At 38.3% G+C, this 20,691-nt stretch overlaps 1 protein-coding gene and 1 pseudogene across 1 annotated transcript; both read left to right on the forward strand.

Annotated features, from left to right (window-relative positions):
• Nucleotides 1–5,266: 5,266 nt before the first annotated feature.
• LOC145522360 (olfactory receptor 8B8-like) lies at nt 5,267–6,199 on the forward strand. Its single transcript, XM_081531123.1, has one exon. The coding sequence runs from the start codon at nt 5,267–5,269 to the stop codon at nt 6,197–6,199; it is 933 nt and encodes a 310-aa protein (XP_081387249.1).
• Nucleotides 6,200–7,282: 1,083 nt separating this feature from the next.
• Nucleotides 7,283–12,173, forward strand: LOC145522406 (olfactory receptor 8B8-like; annotated as a pseudogene).
• The last annotated feature ends 8,518 nt before the right edge of the window (nt 12,174–20,691 follow it).

Genomic DNA, 20,691 nt, shown 5'->3' on the forward strand with positions numbered 1-20,691 from the left:
CCCAATTTCTCTGAAGGGAAAAAGAAAATCTGATGTTGCTGGTGGATAGTTCCGAATACTAACCTTGCAGGGCTCTTAGGTGTTGAGGTGTCATAGCCCAATAGCCTCCATGGTAATGATATGTCACTGGTCCTGACCTCTGATGAAAGTAATGGCTCTCGGTAAAGATTGACTGATGTGAATGATAATTTTATACTGTGCATATTGATTCTTAGAGTCTAATTAGGAAAAATGAGAGTGAACTTCCACTAGGTTCGTATCCCACAAGTGTCATCTCTTGGGAAAAGAAGCAATTAGAGTTTTGCTTTTCCCCCTTTGGCTCTCATGTGTTTAACAGTGTCATGTAGCTGGGATTCAGTGCTCTTGTTGTATTCTGTATTGTAAACAAAGATGTGACAGACAGATTTTGTTAGAGCTCCAGTGAATTTGATGTCAACCTATCAATAAAGTAATTTCCCACTTGGTGAAAATGAGAAAATCGAGGGAAACAAACTTTATAGGTAAGATGTGAAAGCTTTTTCTTTTCATGTATAATACTAATTGTGCTTAAATATTGTGATGTACTCAGAAAACAAAAATACTTGTATTATTTTAGTATCCGTGAGGAACTGAAAGTGTACCTGAAAATAGAGTGATCAGAAATGGAGAATTAAATACTGGTATTTGGTTTTGAAAGGTGTGTGAGACTGAAAAAGGAGAATGGAGTCAAGAAGTCATTTGAGGATGGAAAAGCAGCATGTTGGGGTCACAGGGATGAACCCAGCAATGTTGAGATCTTACAGATACTACCTAAAACAATTTAAGAGCTTTGTAGTAGATACTAGCAGTTATGAAAATAGTAGTATATTTTATTTATGCCCTACACATTTTATTTTAACCAGTTTCATGTTGCCATCCTCCTCAGATGCACTGTTAAATTCAAATGTTGACTCTAGATGGAAAACATACAGTTGTTTAGGACCAAATGTAAATATTGAAAGAGTGCAGAAGATAGCTGGTTATTCCTAATTTTCATTCTCCCATTTTTCCTCAATAATACAGACATTTCTCCAAAGAAGGCATACAGATGGCTAACAAACACATGAAAAGATGCTCAACATCACTCATTATTAGAGAAATGCAAATCAAAACCACAATGAGGTACCATTTCACACCAGTCAGAATGGCTGCTATCCAAAAGTCTACAAGCAATAAATGCTGGAGAGGGTGTGGAGAAAAGGGAACCCTCTTACACTGTTGGTGGGAATGCAAACTAGTACAGCCACTATGGAGAACAGTGTGGAGATTCCTCAAAAAACTGGAAATAGAACTGCCATATGAACCAGCAATCCCACTGCTGGGCACACACACCGAAGAAACCAGAATTGAAAGAGACGCGTGTACCCCAATGTTCATCGCAGCACTGTTTACAATAGCCAGGACATGGAAGCAACCTAGATGTCCATCAGCAGACGAATGGATAAGGAAGCTGTGGTACATATACACAATGGAATATTACTCAGCCATTAAAAAAAAATACATTTGAATCGGTTCTATTGAGATGGATGAAACTGGAGCCCATTATACAGAGTGAAGTAAGCCAGAAAGAAAAACACCAATACAGTATACTAAAGCATATATATGGAATTTGAAAGATGGTAACGATAACCCTATATGTCAGACAGAATAAGAGACACAGATGCATAGAACAGTCTTATGGACTCTGAGGGCAAAGGTGAGGGTGGGACGTTCTGGGAGAATAGCATTGAAACATGTATATTATCATAGGTGAAACAGAACACCATTCCAGGTTCAATGCATGAGACAAATGCTCAGGGCTGGGGCAATGGGATGACCCAGAAGGATGGGATGGGGAGGGAGGTGGGAGGGGGGTTCAGGATGGGGAACACATGTAAACCCATGGCTGATTCATGTCAATGTATGGCAAAAACCACTACAATATTGTAAAGTAATTAGCCCCCAACTAAAATAAATAAATTTATTAAAAAAATAAAGAAAACAAAAATAAATAAATAAATAAATATGTAAAAGAGAAAGAGGTGACATTAATTATAATCATGTTTCCTGTAACTCAATAGCTCCAAAATATTATCACTTCAACATGCAACCAATATAAAAATTAAGGTACTTTTACCTTTTATTGTATTAACCTTCAAAACGTTCTCAGAACAGCCCAGATCAACGTGATAATAACCTTTTTAATTAAAAACACTTGATCTCCATTTAGATTTCATAAAATTTACAACTTAAGAGATAGATTCCCATACTTAAGTTGTGTCAAACATGTGCTCAGGCTATCTCTAGTTCTGATGAGTGGGGGTTGCTCTCAAGTTGCGGCTTGTGAGCTCGGTAGTTGTTGCACTTGGACTCTAGAGCATGGGCTTCAGTAGTTGTGGCCCAAGGGCTTAGTAGTTGTGGCGAACGGGATTAGTTGTCCCAGGACATGTGGCATCTTCCCTTACCAGGAATTGGACCCGTGTCCCCTGCATTGGCAGGTGGATTCTTTACTACTGTACTACCAGAGAAGTTAAATGGCCATACATTTTCTGTCATTTAAAAATAAAATATCTTCTTATTTAGTTAAATAGTAACTTTTTCATATTTTTACAGTTTTATTGAGATAAAATTGACTGTATATGTTTAGTGAAAGTGAAAGTCACTCAGTCGTGTCTGACTCGTTGTGGACCCATGGACTATACAGTCCATGGAATTCTCCAGGTCAGAATGCTAGAGTGGGTAGTCTTTCCCTTCTCCAGTGGATCTTCCCCACCCAGGGATCGATCCCAGATCTCCGGCATTGCAGGCAAATTCTTTACCAGTTGAGTCACCAGGGAAGCCCAAGAATACTGGAGTGGGTAGCCTATTCTTTCTCCAGTGGATATTCCTGACCCAGAAATTGAACCAGGGTCTCCTGCATTGCAGGCAGATTCTTTACCAACTAAGCTATCAGGGAAGCCTAGTTTTAGGGAATGTGGTTCAAGATGGTGACATAGGAGGATCCCGAGCTCACCTCCTCCCATGAATGCAGTGAATCTACAGCTACATATAAAGCAGTCATCTCTGAAAAAGATCTGAAAACTAGCTGAGCACCTTCTTCACATTGTAATGTGAGAAAAAGATCACACTGAGGTGGATAGAACAGGCTGAGATACAGTCTCACTACAAACTCAACTTCTGGTGCATAAACCAAAAATGGTGAAGGTACTCACAAACCTGAGTTTTTTGCTCTATTCTAGTTCTGATATAGAAGAAAATTGTTATTTTAGAACTGTTAAAATTATGAGAAAGCTTTCTCCTGATGACCTAATGTTCCTTTTCTCCTTTAATAAGATTTGTTTTCTAGACTGTGTAGAGAATTTATGGATTAGAAAATCTCAGAGGGAACATTTTTCCTATAAGTGAGTCATTGACAGGCCAGTTAATTGGGATTCCCTGGACCTCATCTGGTAAAGAATCCACCTGGAATGCAGAAGACCCCAGTTCAATTCTTGGGTCAGAAAGATCCCCTGGAGGAGGGATAAGCAACCCACTCCATATTCTTGGGCTTCCCTTGTGGTGCAGATGGTAAAGAATCCATCTGCAATGCGGGACACATGGGTTCGATCCCTGGGCTGGGAAGATCCCCTGGAGGAGTGCATGGCAACCCACTTCAGTATCCTTGCCTGGAGAATCCCCAAGGACAGAGGAACCTGGTGGGTCACAGTCCATGGGGCCACACAGAGTTGGACAAGACTAAGCAACTAAACATAGTACCAGCACTGATTTTCTAGAACTCATTTCTGAATCATATTGTCCAGAATTGCTCTTATGCCAAGCTTAAATATGTCTGGCTTCATGTATAAACTGGGTAAAAGACTCTCTTAACAAGTTTCTGAATTTCTTACGTATTTGCTACATAAATTGTATTTGCATCAGTTGTTTTTGTAGGAAAAAAAGAGACTAGGGCTTCCTCTTCATTTCTCTAATCTAAATGAACAGAAAATGACAGTTTTGGCTCTTCTTTGAGGCATGGAAAATCCCTAAGTGAAGGGAAAACTTGAGTAAACTATTGAATCTCTAAGGGACTAAGGACAGATTAAGGTACAGGATGCAAATGCAATCCCCCCGGTCCCTATTATACATAGACTGTTTCCCTGTGGTAGAGACTGAACAAGCTTCTGCCACATTTATAACTGAGTGCATTATACCATTACACTCACATTAAATCTTCTGTCACTTAGCAAGTGGCAAAAATAATAATCAAGAAGAATGTTTATTTTTCTCTGCTGCTTGAGTGGACTGAAAGCCATAAACAGAAATTATGACCTATATTTCTAAAAGATTTTGAAGTCAAATCAGAAAATACATGTGGGCTGCATTCTCTTAGAATCAAAGGAACCAAAGCTTCAGAACCTGAAATTGCCCTACTAAGACCAGAAGGTAAAACCAATGCTAAGAAAGCCCTGGGGTTTTCTGGAGAAAGGAAGGTGAGTTTCTGAATTCCATTTATTCATGTCCTTCTTGTTTGAAATGGAAGTCCAAGGATCTAAGACATGGCAATTTATTTCCCAGTTTAGCACCCTGAGACTCACATAGAACTTAGAAAAGTGTCTATTCAAAGCAGGGATCAGTGAATGCTCAGAGACACTAGAGGCCTAAAAGGATGCATTAGATCAGTCAGTAAGTTCCCTCTCCATGGATGGAAGTCTCACTCATCTACAGTTACATTTTTACTCTGTGATGTGGGGCAGAGAGTTAACCTCTTGTAGTCTCTGATCATGTAGTTTTAGTTAAGAAGCAATTTTTTTTGTTCTCACCCCACCAGGTCTAATCCGCTTTAAAGAGCAGCACTTAATCACTAGAGTCTCTGCCTGTAGTCTTACTGGTGAGGGGAGACTTCAAGTGAAAGGAGAAATGTTGAGATGTGGGAAGAATGAGTCGATCCTGGTCCATAACTCTCCTTTATCCACTCTTTGTTTTTTCCCAAGCAGTCAAGTCTGCACAGGGCAGTGGTTTCCTTCCTTCTGTAGGCTAATTTCTGATACTCTTTCCTACTTAGTTTATAAAGACCCCAAAAAGTGAAATTCCCTGTCACTCAGTTTCATGATAATGGTAACACAGTTCCATGAGAGAGTAGGTAAGACAATTTCATGAATCTAAGATGGGTTACTCTCAGATATTCCCAGTCCAAGCACCACACTTGTGAGAGGAGATACTGTGCAAAAATTGAGTCATTGTTGTCTATGTAACCATTTTCTTCTGTGCTCACAGGTCACCTTAGAGAAGAATGGCTCCTGGAAATGGCTCTTTTGTGACCAAATTCATTCTATTGGGATTAACCAACCAGCCAGATCTCCAACTCCCTCTATTCTTCCTGTTCCTAGGAATGTACATGGTCACTGTGCTAGGAAATTTGGGATTGATAACCCTAATTGCACTGAATTCACACCTACACACCCCCATGTACTTTTTCCTTTTTAACTTGTCTTTCATAGACCTCTGTTATTCTTCTATATTTACACCCAAAATGCTGATTAACTTCATATCAAAGAAGAATATTATTTCTTACATGGGGTGCATGACCCAGCTCTACTTTTTCAGTTTTTTTATCATTTCTGAAATCTATGTGCTTACATCAATGGCCTATGACCGCTATGTGGCCATCTGTAACCCACTATTATATAATACTGCCATGTCCCCTAAAGTGTGTTCCAGCCTTATGCTTGGTTCCTACTTGATGGCATTTTCTGGTGCCATGGCTCACACTGGATGCATGCTGAGACTGACCTTCTGTGATGCAAACACCATCAACCATTATCTCTGTGACATCCTCCCTCTGCTTGAGCTCTCCTGTACAAGTACCTATGTCAGTGAGCTGGAAGTGTTCATTGTAGTGGGCATCAATATCTTTGTGCCCAGTCTCACCATCTTTGTCTCTTATGGTCGCATCCTCACCAACATCCTCCACATCAGCTCCACAGAGGGCAGGTCCAAAGCCTTCAGCACCTGCAGTTCACACATCATTGCTGTTTCTCTCTTCTTTGGATCAGGGGCATTTATGTATCTCAAACCACCTTCAGCTGTGTCTATGGATGAGGGGAAAATCTCTTCCATCTTTTACACAAATATGGTTCCTATGATGAACCCATTAATCTACAGCTTGAGGAACAAAGACGTTAAACTTGCTCTGAGAAAAACCCTGAGTACGAGACAGTTTTAATTAGAACTGTCTGTGTGCATGAGTTACAGGACACTGGTATTGAGTGTTTAATTTTAATGACAATCTTCTTACCATCTTTTTATTATCTTTTTTACCTAGTATCTTAAAGAAATTTGAGTCCTATTTGTATAATTTATTTCCATTTTTATATATTTTTTCACTGTTTTCAAAATACATGTCATCTCTTTTTCTTGAATAGTAATAACGTTAAATAGTGAATATATTATCTCTTTTCATTATCATTTCGAAATTATTTTTCCACTGGGAAAGGATGAATGGTCTCCAAATAGTGAATTACATAGCACTAGACTGAAAACATATCACTAGGGTTGTTTTTATCTATCAACTTGCAATAAGAAGGATAAATAAGGATAAATACTCTGTTTCTACTCTTATCTTCCCATATTTCACTTGGCAATAATATATCTTCTTTAAATACCAGAGATTGATGGTTCTAAGAGCATCAAAGACAATCCATTTCCCATCCATAAGCTTCTTTTGGCAAAGAGTTTTATTTTTCAGCTTTGTAAGTCAAATTGACACATAGCCAATCATCAAAACACATGTTTTGCATGGGTAGGAATGTGAATCCAAGACTGGATAATAATTTACTTTAAGTCACACAGCTTTAGAAAGAAAAATTATAGGCTAAATTCTGATCATTCTGACTTCAAGTGTATTATTCTTCAGTATACTCTATACACTCTTGATTCTGTTATTCTATTTCAATGAACATGAAATATAAGAAAACATTCCTGATTTAACGGTGACTCTCCCCCGTCTGAGAATGACATATGAATTTTTCTCAAGCTGGGTATTCCTTTCTTTTCTTTTTAGCAAAATAGTTTGATTGTCTTTTGCTGTTGTTGTCAGAAAGAGAAAGCCTTTTGGGCTCATCTAGAGATGATTTGCTCAAAACCGGAAATTACTATTTCTGCAAAATTAAAAACCTGAATTTGGAATGCTTTCAAGTGTTTGTACTTCAGAGAACAGGGTATGAGTATTAAGGATGCTCAGAAACATGTTATTATGTCAGGACTCAAGGAGCATATAGTCGATAAATAAGACGTCCCAGTGTGGGACATGGTCGTGAGATTTAGGGACCCGGGATTCCCTTGTGGTTCGGTTGGTAAAGTATCTTCCTTCAGTGTGGAAGACATGGGTTTGATCCGTGGGTTGGGAAGATCCCCTGGAGAAGGGAACCCACCCCACTATTCTGACCTGGAGAATTCCATGCACTGTATAGTCCATGGGATTGCAAAGAATCCTACACGACTGAGCGACTTTCACTTTCATTCTGAAAGAGTTTCCTGTTTTTCAGAGTACTGTGAATATATTTCACTATTCATAAATCTTTGATAAAACTATTAGCATAATGAGCACACATTATTAGTGTTTTGGAGAATGAATGTGGAAGAGCTGTGGTCTCATTTGGGGAAGTGGGTAGAGAGAAGGCATCAGTTACAGGAGATAAATTGTGAGGAGTAATTGCAGCAAGAAAGGAAAAAGGAATTTACACAGAAAAGTGTTAGATAATGAAAACCTTTACCTATGGACTCACTCCTTGTGCAAGACCCTAGATACTATTGAGAACACAAGATTTCTCTAGAAAAGTTGAAAACTTAAGTTATTTATGATTTAAAATGTCAAACTAGGACTAGATGACCATTGAACAAGGAGATTATTTCCGGTTTTGCTGGATTCTGTGTGCAACATTCATATGGAGTTTTAGGCACAGAAACATCAAATTGCAGCTGGGAGAATAATGACAATGTGAAAGAAATATTTGGAGAATAAAGCAAGTTATGACAAGAATGTTGGATTATTTTTTGAAAGCAAAAATGTGCTACTTTAAAGATCCTCAATATGCTGTATCAGTGACCCTGTAATAATTTTCTAAGATATTTTGAATATTAATTAGTAAACGCTCTTCTTAATCTCCAGTCAGTATTTATATATTTTGAAATTTGGCAAAGCTGATTTTTTACTTTTTTTTTTTTTTGAGATGATCAGCATAGCTAAAATTGTTTTGAGATGTTCAGCATAGCTAAATGGCTGATATTTTTAAATGACCACTCATTTTCCATCTCCTGACTACAGTTCAGTTCAGTTCAGTTCAGTCACTCAGTCGTGTCCGACTCTCTGCGACCCCATGAATTGCAGCACGCCAGGCCTCTCTGTCCATCACCAACTCCCGGAGTCTACCCAAACCCATGTTCATCTAGTCGGTGACGCCATCCAACCATCTCATCCTCTGTCATCCCCTTCTCCTCCGCCCCCAATCCTACCCAGCATTAGGGTCCTTTGCAATGAGTCAACCCTTCGCATGAGGTGGCCAAAGTATTGGAGTTTCAGCTTCAACATCAGACCTTCCAATGAACACCCAGGATTGATCGCTTTTAGGATAGATTGATTGGATCTCCTTGCAGTCCAAGGGACTCTCAAGAGTCTTCTCCAACACCACAGTTCAAAAGCATCAATTCTGCAGCGCTCAGCTTTCTTCACCGTCCAACTCTCACATCCATACATGACCACTGGAAAAACCATAGTCTTGACTAGACGGACTTTTGTTGGCAAAGTAATGTCTCTGCTTTTAAACATGCTATCTAGGTTGGCCATAACCTTCCTTCCAAGTAGTAAGCGTCTTTTAATTTCATGGCTGCAGTCACCATCAGCAGTGATTCTGGAGCCCAAAAAAGTAAAGTCTGACACTGTTTCCACTGTTTCCCCATCTATTTCCCATGGAGTGATGGGACCAGATGCCATGATCTTAGTTTTCTGAACGTTGAGCTTTAAGCCAACTTTTTCACTCTCCTCCTTCACCTTCATCAAGAGGCTCTTTAGTTCTTCTTAACTTTCTGCCAGTCCTGTGACCACTGCTGAGTTGTCCAAATTTGCTGGCATATTGAGTGCAGCACTTTCACAGCATCACCTTTGAGGATTTGAAATAGCTCAACTGGAATTCCATCACCTCCACTAGCTTTGTTCGTAGTGATGCTTTCTAAGGCCCACTTAACTTCACATTCCAGGATGTCTGGCTCTAGGTGAGTGATCACACCATCGTGATTATCTGTGTCGTGAAGATCTTTTTTGTACAGTTCTTCTGTGTATTCTTGCCACCTCTTCTTAATATCTTCTGCTTCTGTTAGGTCCATACCATTTCTGTCCTTTATTGTGTCTATCTTTGCATGAAATGTTCCTTTGGTATCTCTAACTTTCTTGAAGCGGTCTCTAGTCTTTCCCAATCTGTTGTTTTCCTCTATTTGTTTGCATTGATCGCTGAGGAAGGCTTTCTAATCTCTCCTTGCTATACTTTGGAACTCTGCATTCAGATGAGAATATCTTTCCTTTTCTCCTTTGCTTTTCACTTCTCTTCTCTACCCAGCTATCTGTAAGGCCTCCTCAGACAGCCATTTTGCTTTTTTGAATTTCTTTTCCATGGGGATTTTCTTGATCCCTGTCTCCTGTACAATGTCATGAACCTCTGTCCATAGTTCATCAGGCACTCTGTCTATCAGGTCTAGTCCCTTAAATCTATTTGTCACTTCCACTGTATACTCATAAGGGATCTGATCTAGGTCATACCTGAATGGTCTAGTGGTTTTCCCTACTTTCTTCAATTTAAGTCTGAATTTGGCAAGAAGCAGTTCATGATCTGAGCCACAGTCTGCTCCTGGTCTTGTTTTTGCTGACTGTATAGAGCTTCTCCATCTTTGGCTGCAAAGAATATAATCAATCTGATTTCGGTGTTGACCATCTGGTGATGTCCACGTGTAGAGTCTTCTCTTGTGTTGTTGGAATAGGGTGTTTGCTATTACCAGTGTGTTCTCGTGGCAAAACTCTATTAGCCTTTTCCCTGCTTCATTCTGTACTCCAAGGCCAAAGTTGCCTGTTACGCCAGGTGTTTCTTGACTTCCTACTTTTGCATTCCAGTCCCCTATAATGAAAAGGACATCTTTTTTGGGTGTTAGTTCTAGTAGGTCTTGTAGGTCTTCATAGAACCGTTCAACTTCAGCTTCTTCGGCATTACTGGTCGGGGCATAGACTTGGATTACCGTGATATTGAATGGTTTGCCTTGGAAATGAACAGAGATCATTCTGTCGTTTTTGAGATTGCATCCAAGTACTGCATTTCGGACTCTTTTGTTGACCATGATGGCTACTCCATTTCTTCTAAGGAATTCTTGCCCACAGTAGTAGATATAATGGTCATCTGAGTTAAATTCACCCATTCCAGTCCATCTTAGTTCACTGATTCCTAGAATGTCAACGTTCACTCTTGCCATCTCCTGTTTGACCACTTCCAGTTTGCCTTGATTCATGGACCTAACATTCCAGGTTCCTATGCAATATTGCTCTTTACAGCATCAGACTTGGCGTCTATCACCAGTCACATCCACAGTTGGGTATCGTTTTTGCTTTGGCTCCATCCCATCATTCTTTCTGGATTTATTTCTCCACTGATCTCCATTAGCATATTGGGCACCTACTGACCTGGGGAGTTCATCTTTCATTGTCCTATGCTTTTGCCTTTTCATACTGTTCATGGGGTTCTCAAGGCAAGAATACTGAAGTGGTTTGCCATGCCCTTCTCCAGTGGACCACAATCTGTCAGACCTCTCCACCATGACCCATCCGTCTTGGATGGCCCCACACGGCATGGCTTAGTTTCATTGAGATAGACAAGGCTGTGGTCCGTGTGATCAGATTAGCTAGTTTTCTGTAGTTTTAATTTTAGTGTGACTACAATACAGACATGATTGATTTTTCCTTAACAAGATCTATTTACCTAAAGTTGTTGATCTTGGTTAGAGTTTTGTTTGTTTAAACTAGTATTTCCCTCTATAAACTTGTTTTTCAAATGGAAACAAATGTGTCTAAACAGGTGAAATTAACTGGGCCATTTGGAAACCTACAGAATACAGATGCGTGTACTCTATTACGTATTTTATAACAATTTGAGGATCCCCAAGAGTGAGTTAAGCCTGATCACTAATCTTTCATTTTGTGTGCCTCAAAATTAGAATGAAATCTGTTCATTAACATAAAAGAACTGCTCTTTATAATGAGTAATTTATAGCTTTGGTTAGTTTGAAAAAATACAAATAACTTAAAATTCAATTTTTAATAATTATGGGTGGTAACCTTGTAAAGGGGACAACCTTGCTGATTGTTTAGCAACAAAATCATGTTTTAGTTAGCAATGGAACTGTGCATCTCTCTAATTGGACTTCTTTTAAGTGGAGGGGGAATCAAGCCAGAGGATTTTAAATGTTCAGTTCAGTTGCTTAGTTGCGTCTGACTCTTTGTGACCCAGAAGAAGATCATTTCTTACACTGGGTGCATGACTCAGCTCTACTTTTTCTGTTTTCTTGTCATTTCTGAAATCTATGTGCTGACATCAATGGCCTATGACCACTGTGTGGCCATCTGTAAGCCACTTTGTATAACATTATGTCCCCTAAAGTGTGTTCCAGCCTTGTGCTTGGTTCCTACTTGATGGCATTTTCTGAGCCATGGCTCACACTGGATTCATGCTGAGACTGAAGTTCTGTGATGCAAACACCATCAACTGTTGTTTCTGTGAGATCCACCCTCTGCTTCAGCTCTCCTTCACAGGTACCTATGTCAATGAGTTGGTTGTTTTCACTGTGGTGGGCATCAACATCACTGTGCCCAGTTTCACCATCTTTATCTTTATGGTCTCACTTTCTCCAGCATCTTCCACTTCAGCTCCACAGAGGGCAGATCCAAAGCCATCAGCACCTGCAGTTCCCACATCATTGCTCTTTCTCTCTTCTTTGGGTCATGTGCGCTTTTATATCTTAAACCACCTTCTGCTGCATTTCTGGATGAGCAAAAAGTCTCTTCTCTCTTTTACACCAGTGTGGTTGCTATGATGAACCCCTTAATCTACAACTTGAGAAACAAAGATGTGAAAACTGCTCTAAGTAAAAATATAAGTATAATATAGTTTTGATTAGAAACCACACCTCTTTTTGCAAATAATCACAGAATAGAGATATTCTCTTTTTAATTTTAATGATTTTATTAGCAGTCTTATTATCCTATTGTGTACCATATTAAAAGAAATTTTTGACGTATCAATTTATTTATACTTATCAAATAGGAGACTTCTCTCATTTACCATTTTCATAATTTCCTTTCCTCACACGTTCCTATTTATTAATACTATTTAGAAGAACATTTATTATCTTATTTATCCTTCATTATAATAATTTTATTTATTTATTGTAATACATTTTCTGCATTAGTCTGGACTTAGCTATCCCTGTGAAAATATAAGACTCGCCAACAAATCATCAAGTCAGGGAACATTCAGTTCAGTTCAGTTCAATTGCTCAGTCATGTCTGACTCTGCACCATGCCAGGCCTCTCTGTCCATCACCAACTCCTGGAGTTTACTCAAACTCATGTCCATTGAGTCGGTGATGCCATCCAGCCATCTCATCCTCTGTTGTCCCTTTCTCCTCCCACCTTCAATCTTTCCCAGCATCAGGGTCTGTTCAAATGATCAGTTCTTTGCCTCAGGTGGCCAATGTATTGGAGTTTCTGCTTCAGCATCAGTCCTTCCAATGAATATTCAGGACTGATTTCCTTGAGGATGGACTGATTGAATCTCCTTGCTATAGAAGGGACTCTCAAGAGTCTTCTCCAACACCACAGTTCAAAAGCATCAATTCTTCAGCGCTCAGCTTTCTTTATAGTCCAACTCTCACATCCATACAGGACTACTGGAAAAACCATAGCTTTGATGAGACGGACTATTAGTGTGACATACTGTCACTGGGGATGTCTTATCTGCCAATTGCCATTAGAAGCATGAATCTGAGAATGTTTCCTCTTCCCATCTTTCCAGGCTTCATTAAGCAAGATTACATCACATTAAATTTCTGAGGTGGAAGACTTCATAGTGACTGTTAAGTGTAACCCACTTTGTATCTGTAAGCACTGTGCACACCTCCTTTGACAAAGGATTTTGTTACCTGAACCTAATGGATTGTCAAAATATATTCATTATATGGTTGGTCCATAAAGTGGTTAATGATTTATTTACAATCATATGTATTTTTCATGAAAAAGTCTAGAATAAGTTTAGGTTTCTGATTTCAAGTTTACTTCTCTCCTTAATATACTTGGCTTCTATTGTATCTCTTTAATTTTGTTTATGTAAATATGCCACAGGAGAAACTATTCTAATTTTTAATCTGAGAAATGTTTTGTTTCAGGGTGGTACATGAATTTCTCTCAGGGTGCATATTGCTCTTTTGTTATTTTATTTTATTTTATTTTTTGAGGAAAATAGTTTGTCAAGGGGTTTTTGTTGTGGTTGTTTATGGGAAAGATAATGCCTCTTGGGCTAGGATACTGGGGAGATGATTGATCATTAAGAATGCTCCTTCATTCACAAAATTCAAAAAATAGTTTTTGGAATGCTTGCAATGCTTGTAATTCAGAGGACAGAGCATGGGAGAGAAAGGAGCCCATAAGCCTCTCATGAGGCTGGACCTCAACAGACACATGGCCAAAAGACCCTGTGGAGAGTGGTCATCAGGCTTAGGACCTGTATTTTCATTTGGATGTTTATTCCGTTCCATCTGGTGAAGTAAATATATCCAGTCTATGAAGTTTTTCTAAACTTATATTGCACAGTGACCATACAGTAGTAGTATTCGGTGGAATAAAGGTGAACAAGCTGTGGCCAGAATTCCAGAAAACCAGATAGAAATAGGATACTTTTTCATAAGATAAAATGGTGAGTAGTAATTAAATCTCAAATTACAAAGATGGAATCTAGAAAATATGATGAAAAACAGAAACCTATATTTACGAGTCTCCTCTTTCTGGACAGCCATAGAAATATTATAGAGATCATGGGATTTTTCTGGATAGGATAAAAACGTAAACATTTGATATTTAAAGAAAAAAGTTAAACCCACGAACCTGCATTCATTTGGTGTAACCTGGGCACAACTAAATCACTCCTGCTTTTGTTGGCTTCCTTATGCTACTTCTTTATGGATTTTAAGACATGAAATCATAAATTATTCTGCAGTTAGAATTATAATAACTTGAAAGAAACATTGTGACAGTGTCTTTTCTGGAATAAAATATTGAATTGTTTTTCTTTTGAGAAAATAGGGGAACATGGTTACTAAAACGTTTGTCTTACTTGTGGCAATTTCAACATTCTTAAAGATAACTTTAACAATATTTTTTTTCTTGTTTTCTAATCTCCTGTGAAGAGTTAGATATTGTGAATTTAGCAACACTGATATGTTTGCTTTTTCGTGTTTTTACATGTTCAGCATTGACAGTTGTTAACTCCTTCTATATCCTTGATTTATACTTTTCAATGGCACTCATACCACATTCCTTGATCTCAATATCAACATATATTATTTTCACATACCAAGGCCTATATTTATAAAATAGTTGACTGAGTTGGCAATTTTTTTTTTATTTACATCTTAACCCTTTTTATAAACTTCTCTTCCTTATTGAGAAAAATGTGTATCTAAAGATGTAAATAATAATTACACTATCCGGGAACCTTTGTAGGCATACAGAAGAACAGCCATTCTGTTTTGTATTTTACCATTATTTGAAGTGCCAAAAATGGTTAAAGTGGGTCACAAGATTTCCATTTGAGAAGCCTCAAAATACAGTTTGTTTCATTTTTAGAAAAAAATAAACTTTCTGTCAAGTTAGGTTTCATTCTATCAGAATGTTGTGGATAAAATTATACAGAAGTTTAAATAGCACTTCTAAAGTTTGCCTTTGACAATGGCTTAAGGAATCAACTTAATTATTACATCTTGTTAGCAACTGAAGCTTGGTGTGCCTGTTTGGACCTCACGAAAAGGAGGGAAATCAAGTTAGGATGCTTACATGTATAATATGTAACATATTTTTGCAAAATGTGAACATTGCAGCATTTGAAAAATTACAGATAAAGAAATAAAGAGACTTGGAAGTAGGACTCTTATGGAAATATGTACACATAGGAAATGGGCATAGAGAGAGTATGAAGCAGTGTCCTAGCTTTCCCTTCAGAGGTGAAGATAATGAAGAGATGGGAATTTACTTTGGATCTACCTGAGGGATGTACAGTCCCCAAAGTAAAGCAAAAATGAGTAAAAGAGTAGGTCTATAAGAATTAAAGACAGATCACACACTGGGATCTATAATTTCCTTATTCCATTTATATATATATATACATATCTATATATATATATCTATATCAGTTCAGTTCAGTTTAGTTGCTCAGTCGTGTCTGACTCTTTGCGACTCCATGAATTGCGGCATGCCAGGACTCCCTGTCTATCACCAACTCCCAGAGCCTACACAAACCCATGTCCATTGAGTCAATGATGCCATCTAACCATCTCATCCTCCGTCGTCCCCTTCTCCTCCTGCCCCCAATCCTACCCAGCATCAGGGTCTTTTCCAATGAGTCAACTCTTGGCATGAGGTGGCCAAAGTATTGGAGTTTCAGCTTCAACATCAGTCCTTCCAATGAACACCCAGGATTGATCTCCTCTAGGATGGATTGGTCCTTGCAGTCCAAGGGACTCTCAAGAGTCTTCTGCAACACCACAGTTCAAAAGCATCAATTCTGCGGCACTCAGCTTTCTTCACTGTCCAACTCTCACATCCATACATGACCACTGGAAAAACCATAGCCTTGACTAGACGGACTTTTGCTGGCAAAGTAATGTCTCTGCTTTTAAATATGCTATCTAGGTTGGCCATAACCTTCCTTCCAAGGAGTAAGCGTCTTTTAATTTCATGGCTGCAATCACCATAAGCAGTGATTTTGGAGCCAAAAAAAATAAAGTCTGACACTGTTTCTACTGTTTCCCCACCTATTTCCCACGAAGTGATGGGACCAGATGTCATGATCTTAGTTTTCTGAACGTTGAGCTTCAAGCCAACTTTTTCACTCTCCTCTTTCACTTTCATCAAGAGTCTCTTTAGTTCTTCTTCACTCTCTGCCATAAGGGTGGTGTCATCCGCATATCTGAGGTTATTGATATTTCTCCCAGCAATCTTGATTTCAGCTTGTGTTTCTTCCAGCCCAATTATGTATATATATGGAAATTATATAATAATATATTTTGTATATATATGGAAATTATATAATTATATATAATTATATAATTTCCATATATATACATAATATATACCCCAGGGAAGAGACTTACAAAGCTTCTACCCAGTTTTTAACCAAGAGCATTACATCATTATACTCACATTAAATCTTCTGTTTCTAATTACTAGCAAGTGTGTAATTAAAGGCTTTGTTTTTTTTTCTACTCCTTGAAAGGACTTAATATAATCAGAAATTACACTATATCATAAACCTTTCCTAGGCATATGTCTAGGCTGTCTCCTCTTAGAATCAAAGAAATCAAGCCTCAAGAACCTGAAATTACATTTCCAATACCAATACAATGGCAATCAATGACAAAGGAACCAGCTCTGTGGTTTTCTGAACTAAGAAGGGTGAGTTTCTGAATTCAACTTACATATCTAATTCAATTTACAATACTTATTCCTTGTTTTGAGGTGAAATTTGAGGAACTTAATATATACCTATTCTTTCTCATTTTGTGTAGTTCTGAGACTCAAGTGAACCCAGGGAATCTGTTGGAGAGGGATCAGAGAATGTTCCAAGACATGAGTGGGCTCCAAACATATCAGTCAGGAAGTTTCCTCTAAGAGGATAAAACTCTCACTCTTTCACTTTTACGACTGTTACTTTGTGACAGGGGAAGTTACTTAATTCTCATAGACTATCTTCTTGGATTAGAAACAGAATTCTCGGTTCTGACCACATGAAGTCTAATGTGGGTTAGAAGCCAGCGCCAGGCTGCTAGGGTCACTGAAAGAGGAAATGTTGAGATGAGAGTAGAACAATAGTGTCCTAATCCACCCTTCTTCTTCCTTGGTTTTCCAAGCAGGTTTTTTTGTGTATGGTAGCACGAGCCTTCCCTCTGTAGGCTGTCTGTGATTTCCTTTAGGATGGACTGGTTGGATCTCCTTGCAGTCCAAGGGACTCTCAGGAGTCTTCTCCAACACCACAGTTCAAAAGCATCAATTCTTCAGTGTTCAGCTTTCTTTATAGTCCAACTCTCACATCCATACATGACCACTGGGAAAACCATAGCCTCGACTAGACTAGATATGCTGTCTAGGTTGGTCATAGCTTTTCTTCCAAGAGCAAGTGTCTTTTACTTTCATGGTTGCAATCACCATCTGCAGTGATTTTGGAGCCCCCAAAAATAAAGTCTGCCATTGTTTCCACTGTTTTCCCATCTATTTGCCATGAAGTGATGGGACTGGATGCCATGATCTTAGTTTTCTGAATGTTGAATTTAAAGCCAACTTTTTCACTCTCCTCTTTCACTTTCATGAAGAGACTCTTTAGTTCTTCTTCACTTTCTTCCATAAAGGTGGTGTCATCTGTATATCTGAGGTGATTGATATTTCTCTTGGCAATCTCAATTCAAGCTTATGCTTCATCCCGCCCAGATTTTGCATGATGTACTCGGCATATAAGTTAAATAAGCAGGGTGACAATATACAGCCTTGACGTACTGCTTTCCCAGTTTGGAACCAGTCTGTTGTTCCATGTCCAGTCCTAACTGTTGCTTCTTGACTTGCATACAGATTTCTCAGGAGGCAAGTTAGGTGGTCTGGTAGTCCCATCTCTTTAAGAATTTTCCACAGTTTGTTGTGATCCACACAATCAAAGTCTTTGGCATAGTCAATAAAGCAAAAGTAGATTTTTTTTTTGGAACTCTCTTGCTTTTTCGATGATCCAGCAGATGTTGGCAATTTGATCTCTGGATAGGGATCAAAACAGCCTAGTACTGGCACAAAACATATGTCGATCAATTGGACAGAATAGAGAGTCCAGAAATGAACCCACACTTGTCTGGTCAATGAATCTATGACATAGGAATCAAGAATACAAAGTGTGGAAAAGATAGCCTCTTCAATAAAGGGTTTTGGGAAAACTGGACAGCTAAATGCAAAAGAAACTGAACCACTATCACACCGCATACAAAAATAAACTCAAAATGGATTAAAAAAGTAAAGGTAAGATCTGGAATAATAACATTTCTGGAAGAATACATAGACCAAATGCTCTTTGACATTAGAATTAGCAGTATTTCTTTGGCTGTGTCCTCTTAGCCAAGAGAAACAAAAGCATAAATAAATGGAACTGCTCAAACTGAAAAACTGTTTCACAGTAAAGGAAACTGTCACCAATATGAAAAGACAGGGCTTCCTTGGTGGCTCAGTGGTAAAGATCTGCCGGCCGATGCAGGAGACATAGGTTCAACCTTCATCTGGGAAGATGCCACATGCCGCAGAACAACCAAGCCCATGTGCCACAGGTACTGAACCTGTGCTCTAAAGTCTGGGAGCTGCAACTACTGACCCAAGTGCTGCAATTGTTGAAGCTCTCATGCCATAGAGAACCCTGATCCTCAATAAGAGATGCCACTGCAATGAAGAGTAGCCCCCACACTCCACAACTAGAGAAAAGCCTGCACAACAGCAAGGACCTGACACAGCCACAGTTAAATAAATAAATAAAATTATTTTAAAAAATGAAAAAGCAGCATACTGAATGGAAGCTTTTCAAGTGACATAGCTGATAGTTGATTTCCAGAATATAGAAATAACTGATAGAAGTCAATATCAAGAAAATAAACCAGCCAATTTAAAAATGGGCAAAGAAACTGGATAGACATTTTTCCATAAAAGACAAATAGATGCTCAACACACACATGGAAAGATGTGCAGCTTACTGATCTAAGGGAAAGACTAATCAAACCCCAGTGAGATATCACTTCAACCCTCTGAATGTCTATTATCAAAAAGAAAATGGAGTATTAATTAGGATGTGGAGAGAAGGGCATGTTTGTGCACTGGTGGTGGCAATACAATGGAAAACATTATGAAGATTCCTCAAAAAATTAAATTTAGAATACATACATATTTCTAAAATGGCTTGAAGCTCTCAAGGCAATTCAAATTTAAGCAGCCTCCAACATCCTTTCTTATATTTTTGAGAAGGCCAAAAGTTTGTTCAATGTTTAATCTGTGTAAAATATACTCCTATCAATCAAAATGGTATTTTCATGGCTTCTCATCAAAGATAATTCTGACTCAGTTTCTTCATTTGTTTTAGCAAAGACTTAATCATCATTTTAAGACTGTATTTTTACTCCGTAGTTTCAGTTTTTAAGTGGGTAATGGAGAAACATTGAAAATTCTTGAACTAGGGAAGGCCAGAGATATAATTTCAGACCTTATTCTAGCAGCAGTGTCCATGACTAAATAAGAGTAAATAGCTAGGAAAATGCTAGAATAATAATGGCCACAGTAGTTCAACATTATAGTTCAGTTTAAACATGAAATCCAGAAGTCATGTGGTGGCTGAGGGACATGGATGAAGGACACTGTGATTGTAGATGGTGTGCTTAGCATAAGAGAAATGTTGAATATATTCTGGAGGGTTTCAGGCAAAAAAGAACTTGCTTTTCAGAAAGAGCCATTGAGTTTTTTCTATGTACTCTGCACTGTTCTGAGATTCATTAGCAAAATAGTAAACACGAGAGGATAAATGTTTGTCCTTAGAGAATTTACCATTTATAGAGGAACACAGGAATTAAAGGAAGAAGTCTGTTGAATGTTATAAGGGAGATGCTACTGGAATTTATGATAATATAAATAATGACAGCTGACACTTACTGATTATTCACCATATGCCAGGTACAGTGCCAACCATTTCACTTAGGTATTTTTCATCTATTAATACAACAGCCCAATGAAAGAGATGTTCTCTTTACCACCCCTATTTTAAACATTTGAAAGGAGAGATTAAGTAAATTGTTCCAAGTGTTGTAGCTAGTAAGAGTGGAAGAAGGAAGGCAAGATTCACAACACTCTCTCCGATTCCATAGGCCCCTGCTCTTTTCTATGATGAGAAAAGATTGGTAACTTCAGTTATTGAAATGTTACAGAAAATGACCCAGCAGGAGAATTAGGTAGAAATTTCGGGTGTATACTAAGAGGATAAACTCTGGAAAGAATATACAACATTACCAATAATTTCAGAAATTTCCTGAGAGAGAACAGCAGAAATGAGTTACTTCAACATTTGAAACATTTTAGAAAAAGAAATAAAGAACTCTGGAATTAGGACCCTTGCAGAAAACATGTCCACTTAGTAAATGGGCATAAAGAGAGAATGAAGCAATATAGTAACTTTCCCTTCAGAGGTGAAGATAATAAGGAGATCGGGAATATACTTTGATCCACCTGAGGGATGCACAATCCCTAGAGTAAAGTGAAAAATGAGTAAAAGAGAGAGTCCATTAGGAACTAAAGACAGATCATGAACGGGGATCAATAATCTCCTTATTCCCTGTTTTCATCTAATCTGCTTC

This window comes from Giraffa tippelskirchi, chromosome 10 (genome assembly GCF_054371585.1).
Source record: "Giraffa tippelskirchi isolate mGirTip1 chromosome 10, T2T-mGirTip1v1.2.pri, whole genome shotgun sequence".
Lineage (NCBI taxonomy): Eukaryota > Metazoa > Chordata > Mammalia > Artiodactyla > Giraffidae > Giraffa > Giraffa tippelskirchi.

Bases quoted from the DNA above. Each gene is read 5' to 3' on its own strand.
- LOC145522360 (XM_081531123.1), top strand. From the start codon at position 5,267: ATGGCTCCTGGAAATGGCTCTTTTGTGACCAAATTCATTCTATTGGGA.